This window comes from Vicugna pacos, chromosome 10, assembly GCF_048564905.1.
Source record: "Vicugna pacos chromosome 10, VicPac4, whole genome shotgun sequence".
NCBI lineage: Eukaryota > Metazoa > Chordata > Mammalia > Artiodactyla > Camelidae > Vicugna > Vicugna pacos.
In genome coordinates, this window is record NC_132996.1 from 7,595,255 (window position 1) to 7,610,723 (window position 15,469).

Here is a 15,469-nt window from a genome sequence, read left to right on the forward strand (position 1 = left end):
TTTGGCTGTGCATTTATTTCAGTTGATGGTATTCATGGTACAAAGGTTTTAGTATAGCTTTATCCAAAATGCACATTATATGGCATAAATTACATCAAAGATCAAACCCTTGTTCCATCATTTACCAAGGAAGAGAGCTCTGGTGTTTCACTTAATCTTTCTGAAGTTTATGGTGCCAAAACAGACATATAGACCAATGGAACAGAATAGAGAGCCCAGAAATGAACCCACAAACTTTTGGTCAACTCATCTTCGACAAAGGAGGCAAGAATATACAATGGAATAAAGACAGTCTCTTCAGCAAATGGTGTTGGGAAAACTGGACAGCAGCGTGTAAAACAATGAAGCTAGAACACTCCCTTACACCATACACAAAAATCAGCTCAAAATGGATCAAAGACTTAAACATAAGACAAGAGACAATAAACCTCCTAGAGGAAAACATAGGCAAAACATTATCTGACATACATTTCAAAAATTTTCTCCTAGAAGAAATAAAAGCAAGAATAAACAAATGGGACCTAATGAAACTTACAAGCTTCTGCACAGCAAAGAAGTAAAACAAGAAGAAAACCTACGGAATGGGAGAAAATTTTTGCAAGTGAAACCGACAAAGGCTTGATCTCCAAAATATATAAGCAGCTCATACGAATCAATAAGAAAAAAATAAACAACCCAATCCAAAAATGGGCAGAAGACCTAAACAAGCAATTCTCCAAGGAAGACATACAAATGATCAAAAAGCACATGAAAAAATGCTCAATATCACTAATTATCAGAGAAGTGCAAATCAAAACTACAATGAGGTATCACCTCACACCAGTCAGAATGGCCATCATTCAAAAATCCACAAATGACAAATGCTGGAGAGGCTGTGGAGAAAGGGGAACCCTCCTACACTGCTGGTGGGAATGCAGTTTGGTGCAGCCACTATGGAAAACAGTGTGGAGATTCCTCAAAAGATTAGGAATAGACTTACCATATGACCCAGGAATCCCACTCCTGGGCTTGTATCCAGAAGGAAATCTACTTCAGGATGACACCTGCACCCCAATGTTCACAGCAGCACTATTTACAATAGCCAAAACATGGAAACAGCCTAAATGTCCATCAACAGGTGACTGGATAAAGAAGAGGTGGTATATTTATACAATGGAATACTACTCAGCCATAAAAACCGACAACATAATGCCATTTGCAGCAACATGGATGCTCCTGGAGAATGTCATTCTGAGTGAAGTAAGCCAGAAAGAGAAAGAAAAATACCATATGAGATCGCTCATATGTGGAATCTAAAAAACAAAAACAAACAAACAAACAAAAACAAAGCATATATACAGGACAGAAATAGACTCACAGACAGAGAATACAGACTTGTGGTTACCAGGAGGGTGGAGGGTGGGAAGGGATAGACTGGGATTTCAAAATTGTAGAATAGATGAACAAGATTACACTGTATAGTACAGGGAAATATACACAAAATGTTATGATAACTCACAGAGAAAAAAAATGAGACAATGAGTGTGTATGTGTCCATGAATGACTGAAAAATTGTGCTGAACACTGGAATTTGACACAACATTGTAAAATGATTATAAATCAATAAAAAATGTTAAAAAAATCTTTCTGAAGTTTAGATTCCTCATCAACACAACAGGGATGACAAATAATCTCTAGTTCTCATATTTTGCAAAGATCACAGGAAATAGTAAATGTGAAAATATTATTGTTATAATGTAAAGTGTTATAATTGTATTTTTTTTAACTACAGCTTAATATTTTGTATAAGAAGCTTTTAAGGTCCACTTTGATGTAAGTTTCTGAGATAATGCTTCTGCACATAATAGGACCAAAACATATTTAAGGTAAAATAGTAATTACTGATGTTTTTATTAAAAAGTATCAATGGTGATAACTTCTAAACCATAAAGTAATTCTATATTTGGTTACAGGTTTTATGAGGCTTATTTCTACATTTTCACAGAGCTTTTCCTTACACTATAACCCTGAATTTCAAAATTACTAAACTGACAGACATGTATTTTGGCAACCAAAATCATTTTGAGCAGATGTGCTTAAGTCTAGAAAGATATATCTCTTTCCTCGTAGATGAGTAACTATGTCAGCAACTAATCAAGATGTTTTTATTCACAGACTTTACCGACAGGAATTCATATTGGTCTCTTGGGAAGTAAACAGGGAAATTTAGCAAATAAGTCAATTCTAGCTTCAGCGTTTATTCACAGGAAAAAAAAATGCATCGTACATCCATTTGAGGTAATGAGAAAATGGATCTTTGGGCTATTTCTGAATATTATTTAATCTTCTCTGATGTATAAACTATTTATAATTTCACATGGTTACCACTGAATCATGGCAGCTGCTATACTCTGAAATAATAATATTTGAATGTGATATTAGGTGACCCAAATATCTGTCATAAAGATCAGCTGGTTATGACAAACTAATAGCAGGAGGTGACAGCGACTGTCCAAAGCCCTACAAAACTCCTATTAGAATCAGCACAATTTTTCAGCTATGTAACATGTCTGTAATGAATGCCTACTACATGTCAGACACTGTACTAAGTTTTGAAGATATAAAAGGATGTAGCAAGTTTAGCACTCTTAAGGAACATGCAATCTACTAGGGGAGATAAAAATATTGGTAAACTTTTACTTCCAACACTTCCCTTCACATAACAAAATTCTGACCAAACAAAATAATAAACTAATCATAATTTGAAAGACAGAAGTAAAATAAGAGTGGGAAACAAAAACGAATCAAGCATCAGTTAGCCAGGTATGTTGTGATGATCTACATGTGACAGAATTGTGGGTCTGAGATTTCTGGTTTGCATCAGGTTATTTACTCACTCCAGGTGCACACGCTCATCCCCCCCTAAATGAAGGCAATGGCTGAGGACGTAGCTCATGTGCCAGAGCAGGAACTCAAACCCAAGACCTCTCTCCCCAAGTAGCCCTGGCTTATTCTTGCTACACTTACCCAGCAAGAATTTGTGACTTGACTTCCCTGAGACATTTTCAAAGTTCTCCTTTGAACTGATCAAGCAAAGCACTATAACTCACTAGTTCTCATTATGACTGTGATCTCAACAAATAAATCCACTCATTCAGATTTCAGTTGGTTGTTTTTACAAAAGTATAAAATGTTATATTTTATTCTTCCATATTGATGATGTGACTCTTACTTCATTTGTCTATTCTATAATTCATAACATCATTATTAGAAAAAGGTAAATGGTAAGAAAAGTTTTCTTACAACATAGCTGATCTATTTTTCCTTGTTCTTGTTTATGATTTGTTTTTCAAAGTTTCTGACACTTATATATGGGCTAAAAACCCTGGCTAATTTTATTTATTTATGAATATTATGCATGTATTCATTCAGTAGATATTTTTCGAGCTCTTCCTCTGTGCCAGGCACTGTTCTAGGCATGGAGTTCAACACTGAACCAAAGCTACGAAAATTTTGTTCTCATGGAATTTACCTTCTAATTCAAGGAGATAAACAGTGAATAAACAAGTAAATAAATTTGTACAGTCCATGGAAAGCGATGAATATTATGGAGGAAAAGAAAGCAGAGGAAGAGGAAAGGAATTGTGAGGGTGCATATCAAAAGAAGAAAATCAGGAAAGGTTTTACTATGAATGTGAGATTCGAAGGAAGATATGACTGTGATGGGCACGCCACTCACACACCCAGCATAAGAGGGATCGGGCACAGGGAAGAGCAGCTGCAAAGACTCGAGGCAAGACCATAACTAGTTACGTGTAGAACTTCAGGGAGACCAATGAGGCTGCACAGAAGGAGGCAGGAGGGAGAAGAGCAGATGAGGTCAGAGAGGTTATGTGGTGCCCAACGGTGAGGACTCTCCAAGCCACTGTAAGGACTTGGGCTTTGACTCCGAATGAAACGGTGTGTTTGTCTGCCGGGGGAGCTTACACACAAAAATTCACTTCTCACAACACTGGGGGATGGAAGTCTCAGATCAGGGTGCCAGCTCAGTCTGCTTCTGGTGAGAGCGTCTTCCTGACTGTCAGATGGCCACCTTCTCACTATATTCTCACACTGGGGAGAGAGAGCTCTCTGCCGTCTCTTCCCATCAGGGCACTAATCCTATTATGAGAGCCCTACTGTCGGGGCCTTCTATACACCTAGTGACTTCCCAAAGGACCCATCTCCAAATACCAACACACTGGGAATTGGGGCTTCATATGAATTTTGGGGTAACTCAATTCAGTCTTTGGCAGATGGGGAGTTTTTAGAAAGTTCTGGGCAGAGGTTGACATGATACATTAGTTCTAGAGATCACTCTGGCTACTATGTTGAGAACAGATTGAAAAAAGGTAAAGGCAAAAAAATAAGCAAGATTAGTTAAGAGGCTACTGTAACAACCCAGGTAAAATAGGATGGTAGTTTCTACTAGAGAACTAGCAGTGGAGGGTGTGAGTAATGGTCAGTTTTTGGATAAAATTTCAAGTAAAGCCAATAAAATTGCTGATGGTTTCTATGTGGGGTGTGAAAAAAAGTGAGAGGTTAAGAATGATTCTTGAGGCTGATGAATTGTAAGGAATGGAGTTGCCAATAATTGAGGTGGAAAAGACGTCATATTGGGGAAGATATAACCAGGACTTCGGCTTTAGTCATGGTCAAGCTTGAGGTGCCAATTAGTCACCCAAGTGGAAACGTCAAGTTGGTTGTTAGATTACAACCAGATTCCTGGCTGGAGACATCTATGTGGGAGACGTCAAGATTTAAAACTTATTTTGAGGTGAACTCTAAGGGAATGAGGGCATATTAAGGAAAGAAGCTGAGAGACTGACACTTATGTAGGGGACTGCAATATTAAAGAACTTGAGGAGATGGGCAAAATCAGCAGGGGGATTAGGAAGTAAGGTTAGAGGGAAACAAGTGTGTGCAATCTTGCAAGGAAGTATTTTATAAAGGAAGGAGCGACCAACTTGAGGACTGAAAATAATTCAATTATCCATCAATTGAGGAATGGGTAAACGGAAGCGGGTGTGTCCATAAAATGAGATACTCTTCAGTGAAATCAGGTAACTAACTACTGACAAATGCTACAAAATGGATGAGCCTTAGACATATTAAGCTAAATACAAGAAGTTAAATGCACACAGGCACACACCCACATATACACACACAGACTGCATATTGTATGATTCCACTAAAATAAAATTTTCAGAAAAAGCAGAAATGTAGAGATAGAAAGTAGATCAGTGATTGCATGGGGACATGGGTGGAAGCATCTTTGTGAAATAATGGAAGTGGCCAAAACTGGATTTTGGTTATAGTAGCACAACTATATATACAAAACTCATAGGATTGTACACTTAAAATGGGTGAATTTCCCGGGATAAAAGTTGGATCTCAATAAATCAGTTAACAAGATAAAGAGACAGAGGAAGGAAGCAGAGAGACAGAAAGAGACAGACAGACACCATTGGGGGAGTTGAATTGGATGATGTATGTACAGACCAAGGTTTTGAAGAGTTTTGCTGTGGAGAAGAGCAGAAAAATGAGGTAGCAGCTGGAAAAGGACATAAGTCAAGAGAGGATTCCTTTGCTTTGTTTTGTTTTTAGGTGGAGAAAGGGACACTACTGGTTGCAAGCTGTTGGGAATAATCCGTAAGAGAATAAACAATTTCTGGTAAAGATGTAGAAGAGAGAAAAGAGAATTACTAAAGCAATTTCTTTAAATAGATAAAGAAGGATGAATGACAGTGCACATGGTGAGGGACTGGCCTTAGAAGCACAGCCGTGCATCTATACTACAAAAGAGAAGTTGGAGAGTGACAATGGAAGTTAACAAGTCTGTGATTTGGTGATGAAGGCCTGTGGAAGGTTTCTTCTAATTGCCTTCCTTTTCACAATGAAAATGGTTATTAGCTGAGAGTGAGAAGGGGAGAAAAATTGAAGGCTTGACAAAAATCACAATAATAGGACACAATTCTGTTTTTTCCCTTAATTTCCAGTCAGCATAAAAATGCACTTGAAATTCATAGTTTTGATTTTAAATTTATATTAGTCTGCATGACTCTCTTTCTCTCTCTGTCTCTTTTTTTACAGTCATATTAAGCTGAGTAGTTTCAGGTGAGCAGTAGGCTGAAAAATGAATTTACATCAAGATTAGAGTTTTGCCAACTGTCAAGTCATTGTGAGGAAGCCAAAAAGGGATGAAGAACGTAAGACTATTTGGAAGAAAATGATAATGAGTGAAGGAGAGAAGTGAAAATCAAAGGAGGGGAAGAGGGGGGAAAAGGAGCTAGGATCAGTGGCTTGTAGAGTTCAATTAGGTTAAAGGATTCCTCGAATCCTTTAGTGTTAACACTAGAATAGAACCTCTCCTACAATTTTAAACGATATAATCAGTTTAATATTCCTTATGACATATATACAATAGCAGTCATCTAACTTTACTCTTGTTGACCTCAGAGATCAAATTTTTATTTACATAATCAATTATTAATACATAGTCATATCTTATGTTTATCATGTATGCAACTCATTATACTATTTTTTCTCATTAGAAATATTTTGTATATAGTTTTTTTTTTCCCTGCCAATTGGCTAATTTGTCTCTGAGTAATCTTACAGTTCTGCTTCTTATATCAACCTCTCCCATTTCATTTTTTTAACCAATATTTCAACAACCTTGAATTACAGATTGTATTTGAGGCAAAATCTTGCTTTTTTCCCACAGAGGCCACTGCTTATTGTTAACCCCTGTGAATCTGGTGATGGACACTTTCATCCTCTCTAGAGCCTGTTCCTTTCTCATCCTCTTTTTCCTTCTCCTCCTCCTCCCCTCCTCCACCTCCCTCCCCTTCCCCTCCCCTCCCTCCCTCCCCACTTCCCCTCCTATCTCTCCTCCTCCCCTTTCTCTGTCTCCCCTTTGTGTTCTATCTCTAACACTTATTTATCTAATACTTCTCTTCAAACTATATCTGTCTAATTACCCAATATTGTATATAACATGTGTTAAATCTATAAGATTCTCCTAAACCTACTAAAATTCATTCTAAAAAATGGTAAAACATAGTCAGGTAAGACTAGATATGTTTACTGCAAAGTTCACCAACTGCTCACGATAGGAATGGAGTGACTGTATTGACATCAGAATTAGATTGCTGCAACATAAATTATTCCTCATAGTGATTATTATCTGGGTTTCCAAGCAAAATGTTTTCAAAAATATTTTCCTGTTGAAATATAATTTACTTTTTTTCAATTGAAAAAATAAAGTTAGGAGGGTCAGATAAAGATGAGAAGCTTTCAAAAAATTGACTGAGGTCTTACTGTAATTTATGATGAGAACTATCAACGGTAGAACAGAATTGGGCCCCAAAACTACACTAATAATACAACCTAGAAACGAGTATAGCTTTTACACTAAACAAAGAAGAAAAACTGACTGAGGTACAAGGGTCCTGGATTCTGTTTCCGTTTAACTTTAAGGTCCTCATTGCTTCTCAGACAGAAATGGACATTTGATTCTCTCTCTCTTTCATTGATGCTGGCCTTTCTTAAATTGTATTATAGGAAAACAATACTGAGGTACAAAGAGGTACTCATCTCAAATTGTAGGACTTAACAAAATGGGTCTGATTAGCTGTGAGTTGGCAAAAGGGAATATAATTAATCTGAGCACAGTTTAATGATTCTGTTCCTCCAAACCCCATGAAGTACTTATCCATTACCATGACTTTTACAAACAAGAGCTCAAGTAGCCAGAAAATAACAAATAAATTACAGTTTTATTTAAAATTCAAAAAAAAATATTTTTTAGCTGTTTTTGTTCCAGTGTGACAAACACCACCATAAACAACCCAGTTTCCAGCTTGTCTTCTGAAACAAGATGCACATTGGTATTCAGTTAACTCAACTCTGACAGTCCAAATAATTTTGAAAAGTTTGCTGCTCTCTTAGATTATCACTTTCCTTATGCTCTGGGCAATATATTCCTCACTGGTGGCAGGCAGAGACAATCAGGAGAGCCAACGGTAAGAAAGGCAATAAAGCAATCTTATCAGAGAAGCTCAGTCTCCTGTCTGATGACATTTAGAGTATATGATCTTTAATTACTCATGTGGTACTCTGGTACATTTCCAGAAAACTGTGCACATTTCACCTGAATGCTCCCCAGTCAATACCCAGTCTAAAAGAATGAGCATATAAAATATCATATAATATCACTCATATGTGGACTCCAAATTAAAAAAGAAAAGAAAAAAAGAGGACACTAATGAACTCATCTATAAAGTAGAAACAGACTCGCAGACATAGTAGCCAATCTTACGGTTACTAGGGGAAAGAGGGTGGGAAGGGATAAATTTGAGACTTTGAGATTTGCAAATGTTAGCCACTACATAAAAAAATAGATTAAAAAAACACATTTCATCTGTATAGCACAGGGAACTATATTCAATATCTTATAATAAACTTTAATGAAAAAAGAATATGAAAACAAATATATGTATATCTATGCGTGACTGGGACATTGTGCTGTACACCAGAAACGGACAAATTGTAACTGACTATACTTCAATTTAAAAAAAAGAATGAGCATATAGTAAAAGAGAGCAGAAGCAATATACAACGGGATTCGACTGTACCTGGTGAATGAGGCGGAGGAGAGCACATCAGAACAACACCCTGGCCTTCCCTCACAGAGACTGCACTTCTTGTCCGGCCACTGAAATTTCCCAGATCTGTCAACACAACACAGAATTTAGAGGCAAGGCAAAAAGGAGCTTAAAGAATTACAACTTCAGTAACTCATACTTACTTTTCTACCATTATCCAGACAAGGTTTCTTTTTGTTTGTTAAGTAGTGACAGGAGGGCCTTAATAATAAATCCGTAACATCCAATTTTAAATACCATGATTTTCAGATTATATGCACCTTCCAAATTTTTATGTAATAGTGCATACAACTTGCCGGTGGAGGAAGATATCAAATAATACATTTATAACACACTAAATAGTTTCTTATTTTTTATAATAGTTCCTACATATTAATTTTTCTACTACCAATCAAACCCATTCATACATAACAAGAAGAGAAACAGAAGTGGTTAGGGGTGCCTTGTGTCCACCTGCTGCCTCATTAGGTCTCATGCTAAGAATCGTGTGTAAAACCAAGCATGAATTTGCCAAAGTAGAGAGACTTGTGGTACTCTAACAAAATATGATGAAGATATAAGGGGTTCTTTTCTATAATGTTTATGAGTGAAAAAGTCATGTTCCTTTCATTTATAGAAACCTGAAATGGTATGTACAAATTAATTACACTCATCCATTTTGATTACCCGAGAAGCATTATAGCTGTCAAACACGCACTTATACGTATGTAGGACTATTGCATTGATTGGGATTCGACTGCCTTCCCTTAAACTATACTGCATTTGCACAATTTGAAACTACTCCCAAAAATAAAGTGGACTAAGAAAGAATGATGTGTACTATTTGTATTTCTGTTATTATTTTTTATCTATTCACACCTTTGTATATATGAACTTTGCCTTTTTCTTGGACTAGGTTGACTAAAGACATAATTTTTAGAATAGTTTCTTGGAAATAAAAGTTCAATATTTTTATAAATAAACATTGTCCCAGAAGTTTCAGTTTGTGAAATCATGTCCCTATGGTGAGAAATGATTCTTGAAAATGTTCTGCCTTTCCTTTCACTATTTACCAATCATAGGAGAGGATTTTTTTTTTAACTTCATTATTTCATGCTAAAATAGTATGCTTCATAGTAATACAGTGTAGACACTCAAATTTAATGTTTATTAATCAGACAAATGATGAAAGTAAGCAGTTAAGAAAATACACTGAATGGTTGGAAGGAGACAACTCATTAATTTTAATATTCTAAGAGGGGCCCTATTACTTACTTTTTTGTGAGATGGGCTACAGTTTACTTATTTGCTGAATTTCCAATCAAACCTTTTAGAATACATTCAAAATCATGAAGGACTAATAAACAGTAAAGGCATAATGCCAAATAAATAGTCAGAGAGGTATTCATTATTGAAGAAAATGTTTAGGATTTTCCAAATAATTCTGTGTTTCACTGTAAATAGTTAAGTATCTCACCAAGTGGCAAGAAGAAAGAGAAAGAATTATTTTACTTTTACTGTTTTTCTGGTGATTTGAAAACATACACACTAACTTCTAATTTTATTAAATCAAGTTCATTCAATTTCAAATGTGTATGACTCATGGCTTTAATTCATATGCATTGACCCTCAGGGATAGAAACTGCCCTTTTTTCCAACATATAATCTCAATATGGAAAACAAAGCATGGCGATGTTTCTCATTTAACTTCCTTTGACTCCTAAAAACAGCACAGGAAACATACAGTGAGGCAGGGGTTGCACTGGGGCTGTAATATCTCTCTAGAGATTATATGGTTTTGCTTTCCTCTTTTCATCCTCATTGAATTTATAAATCTGGAAGGCTATTTGGATATCAATTTATTTTCACTGAATTTCTTAAACGTTTCTGAAAAGCATATATATAGCTTCCAATACATTTACTACACATTTATATTGTTCTTATTATGACATTTCAAATCAACCTACTACTGTATTTAGAAGAAAATATTAATAGAAAACAGTCCTAAATTAATGCCTATTTCTGATAAACTGAAGTATGGGCATGGCCTAGAAATTAGACACAAAAAACAAAAGAATATTATATGATAATTATGACCTGAATTGTGTTTTGAGATCACAATGACCCAAAAGATAACACTCAGCTATAATTGCTTTATTTCGTATCACCCGTTAATACAGATCCAAGTCAACATTCCCTCATGGAATTGTTTCTGTGTCATTATTTCCTAGAAGCTATGGCATCACCAGTGCAAAGATAAATGGATTTTTTCAACTGTGAATAGATCCTTTTGTTTCATAATGACATACTGAGAAACACTAAAAAGAAGCCTAAACTTTCATGGAGAGTGTACTTTACTCATTTAAATTCTTCCTCCTAGGAAAAAAACATAAAACCACAAAGGATTTTAATGTAAAAGTAGTCCTTGTGTCAGACAAGGTTCTGCTTTATCTGAGGCCAAATTGATGTGAAAAAATTCTTGGTTGGAGTGGGGATGGCAACTATAGAGAACAGTATGAATAAAAATACAGCTGGCTGTTTTGATCTCATTGTGAACAGAAAGCAGTTTGTAGCCACTCATCAGAGAACTTAGTGTGAGTGTTTATCACATTATTTCACAGATTAAACATTCTATATATCAAGGAGAGACATTAAAAAAAACAAGAACTTTTATGAATGAGGCTTTATTTTATTGTCACTTACAGAAGGCAAAAAATCTGTTCCTATGTTCTATTTTTGATCTTTAAGGGGAAAACATGAATAAAAATAAAAATTTTAATATGACTAAAATTCAGGTTCAGATAAAGAACTGAAATAAACTTCTTTCTGGACTTTCTATAAAACACATGGACAAACAGACAAGTAATAATCTGGAGGAGAAAGTTTGTGATCAAGAGTCATACGGCCTTAGGCTTTTTGTCTTTTCTCTGACCCCTTTCCCCGAGTCAGAAGCTCATGCAGAGTTTGACACTGGAGCTTTAACTGGAACTGCAGCTCACAGAATTATTCCACCAATTCATCCTGGATTAAGCCACACAAGAAAGAGGCATGAAATAAGCCATGTGACTGAGAGCCTCCCATGACAGAATATAGATATGGGATGTGTGGTTGGAAGCGCAATGACCACATATAGGACAAATAATTTCCTTAATTCATTTAACAAATATTTCTTCAGTGCAAACTGTACACTGAGCACTAGGTGCTGATGATACAGAAAAGCTGTGAGGGAGGGATGTAGGTATATGAACCACTCATATCTACTTGGGCCAACTGTCCACAGATCCAGCTCCAAGGAGTCCATCTCACCAAGTAGGTGCATAAGCCCAAATCATTACAGCTTCACCTTGTCACAGCCATATGTATGAGTTACTAGTATATCTGATGTGCTTTTACCATATAGAACTCCATGCTATTCCCTGAAATGTGAGTTGCAAACACATGCACACCAACACACACACACATAAAAACACAGACACATATACACACTGCACACACACTTTGGGCTCTTTCCTTCCTCATTCTTTCCTTCCTTCCTTCATCCAGCCTTCTTGCCTGCCTGCCTGCCTATTTTTCTGACTTACATCTTTTCTTTTCTTTCTTGCATCATTCCACAAAGGATTTATGTAGTATGTGCATGTGTGTGTGAGGTTCATACGGAAGACTGTAAGACTAAGGAACTAAGATGGCTGTTCTTTCTGAAGGACCTCATGGCTTTAATGTCCATGATTTCTATAAAAATAACTGACAAGTTTTCTAATATTGCCTCGTTATGTGCTGCCTCATCTGTAAAGGGTTTGTGTATTGAAGTCTTTTATCAAGTTAATTTGTTGTTCCTGCTGTTCATGTTATTATCATCAATATAATTCAGATCATTGTCCTATTTTGTGTGTGTGTCCTATGTAAATACCCTGTAATAAAAATTGGTCAGACTTCATTCAGAAACTATCTTTGACGTTGTAAAATGTTTTAAAAAAAAAAAGGGAAATAAAGATTGAATGAATAATAATTACACTATCTACTAGCATAGCTACTCCATGCCAAGTTTCCTGAAGTTTAAATATTAATTTCTCTGTTTTAAAGATTACTAAATGTTTGTGAAAAGCAAATAAAAACCTGACTATGGTCATACAGTCAATAAGTAGTGAGTTGGCAAATCAAACTGAATGTGGTTGTTTTTGTATCTTTTCCTAATACATTAAAAAAGTGTATTAGGAAAAAAGCAATTCAGCATTTGGAAGTTAGACCAAGTTGGTTTTAGAAATTTAGAAATAATCTTCATAAGCAAGTCATATTAAAATCACCTTCTGACAGATGAAAGACATAGAAATGAGAAAAGTAGTGAAGAATGAAGAAATAATTCATACATACAGAGAAAATTAAATGAGCATTTTTCAATACATAGCCATTTGTTTGCATGTAAAGGCTTCCAAAAAATATTCTACAACAAGCAGGATTCTTAATAGTCTTTTAAATAAAAATGTGACTGTTGAATGGTACCTTGACTGAAAACCACAGAAACGACTTGTCCCAACTGTTGGGAGTTCTAGCTCTTAGCCCCTTCAGGGACTGACTTCACCACAGAGAATCAGCTCATCCCAGGTTACAGCCCTACCTCAGGTGGCACCGAGCCAGCAGTTGCTTAATGAGAGGGTATAATGACCTGACCACCTTGGCCCAACTCCCGACAACCTTGACAAACCATTCTAGCTTTCAAAACCCTCCTTGGTGTCAGCTGGGGCTGTTGCTGGGCCTGTATCACAGCTCAAATTATTCTCCTCCCACATCTGTTCCTTCCCCCTCCCTTTCAGTGGGTGATTCCAAGGGCATTTCTTAAAACTATCATCTGCACTAAACTCCATCTCATCAAGTGTGAGTCCCAGGGAAGCCCCACTATCACAATGTCTAGCTGTTTATGTGTACCTACATCGTCTCCCATCTTCTTACAGTAAGTGTATTATCTGTGATCCAACTGAAGACCCATTTCTCCTTCCTGTATCATCAGTGGCATTCGGAAATGCTGGTATTTCTCCAAAGTTTAAAAAAAAAAGGAGGGAGGAAAAAAATGTACCTCTTGACCCCGTTTTCCCCTCTAGGTACCAATACATTTTGTTCCTCTCCTCTACAAAATACTCTCATTCTCTTTTAAGCTTCTCAGATCAGGCTGTTTCTCTACCATTGTCCAAAATATTACTGTAAAAGTAACCAGTGACCTCCACATCATTCAATTTATTGATCAATTGTTCAGTCCTCATCTACCTGACCTATAATCAGTATTTGATAGAGTTGTTCACACTCTTTTTCTACGAAAACAATTTCTTCACTTGAATTTCTCCTCCTTCACTGCACCCTCTCTTTCCTTTCATTAGCTTATTCCTCCTCATCTTTCCAATATCCAAACATTTCATGGCCCTTCCTTGGGCCTTTTATTTTTCTCACTCCACACTGAGATTCCCAAGGTTATCTTATCTAGTCCTTGTATTTAAAAATCACGTACATACATCTGAAACTAACCTTGTAAATCAACTACACTTCAATAAAACATTTTTAAAGTAAGCAAAAATTAAAAAATCATGTATAAACCAAAGAATTACCAAATTTATTCCTGCCTGGACACTTCCCTTGAATAGCAACACACACAAACACACACACACACACACACACACACACACACGGACAGAGTTTATTTGACATTTCCATTCAAATGTTTAATAGGAACTGCAAACATAACATATCCGTTTGGGACTTCCATTTTCACCTGCCAACCTATCATTGCCATAATATTTCCCAACAGAGTAAATAATCATTCCATTCTTCCAGTTATTAAGATAGAATACAAAAATAATTTGTAATTCTAATATGTTTCTCACACCCCACATAAAATTCATGAGCAAGTCCTACTGATAGGATTTCAAAATATATCCAGAATCTAACAACATCTAACTTCCTCTACAGCTTCCATCCAGGCATCTCTCATCTCAGTTGTTGTGGTAACACTCTACTGGTCTCTCTGCTTCTTCCTCTGCTCTCTTTCAATTTATTCTTAGCATAGTAGCTGGAGTTGGTTCTTTAAAAATAAATCTAGATCAAATGTCCTAAATGGCTTTCTATCTACTCAGAGGAAAAGTCAAACTACTTACAATGGCCTATAGACCCTACTTTGTTCCCTCTTTAATGTCATCTCTTACTACTACATACATTTTCCCTCCCTCCATTCTAGCACACCAGCTTCCTTGCTTTTATCAAATATACCAAGTGTTATTCTGCCTCAGGGCTTTTGTACTTGTTGCTTCCTTCAACTAGAACACTTTTCCCCCAGATATAATAACGACTGCCATCTTTCCCTCCTTAGGTCTTTATTTCAATGTGACCTGCTGGAGAGATCTTTCCTGGGTATCTTCTCCAAAAGTGTGACCCCGTTACCCTCTACAAATCCTTTATTCCCTTTCCCTAATTAACCTTTTAAATTTATCACTTATCTGCCAACAAACTATTTATTTGTTTTGTCTATTGTATCCCTGACAGATAGGATGTAAAGTGTATGAGAGTGGGGACTTTTGTTGGCTATGTTCACTGCAGTATTCCTAGGCCCTTGCCCTGGCTGGTCTCTCTGCCTGGAATACTCTCCCTCTAGGGTAGAATCTTAAAAATATATTTTAAAAGATCGCTATAAAAATAAGGGTTTTGAAGGTAAAACCTTCAATACTTGGTTCAGATTCTACTATCACTATTTATTAATAACCACCTTGGGCAAATTATTTTACTTCACTATGCTTTACATCCCAGGCAAGATGGGATAATTAATT

At 36.2% G+C, this 15,469-nt stretch overlaps 1 protein-coding gene across 5 annotated transcripts in view; it reads right to left on the minus strand.

Moving 5' to 3' along the window:
• The window catches only part of CNTN5 (contactin 5), a 1,006,880-nt gene that overhangs the window by 322,432 nt on the left and 668,979 nt on the right, over window positions 1-15,469 (minus strand). For all 5 annotated transcript variants that reach the window (XM_072968929.1, XM_072968925.1, XM_072968928.1 and 2 more), the window contains one exon: window positions 8,658-8,753. In XM_072968929.1, the coding sequence (XP_072825030.1) occupies window positions 8,658-8,753 (96 nt within the window). The remainder of the gene's footprint in view (window positions 1-8,657; window positions 8,754-15,469) is intronic.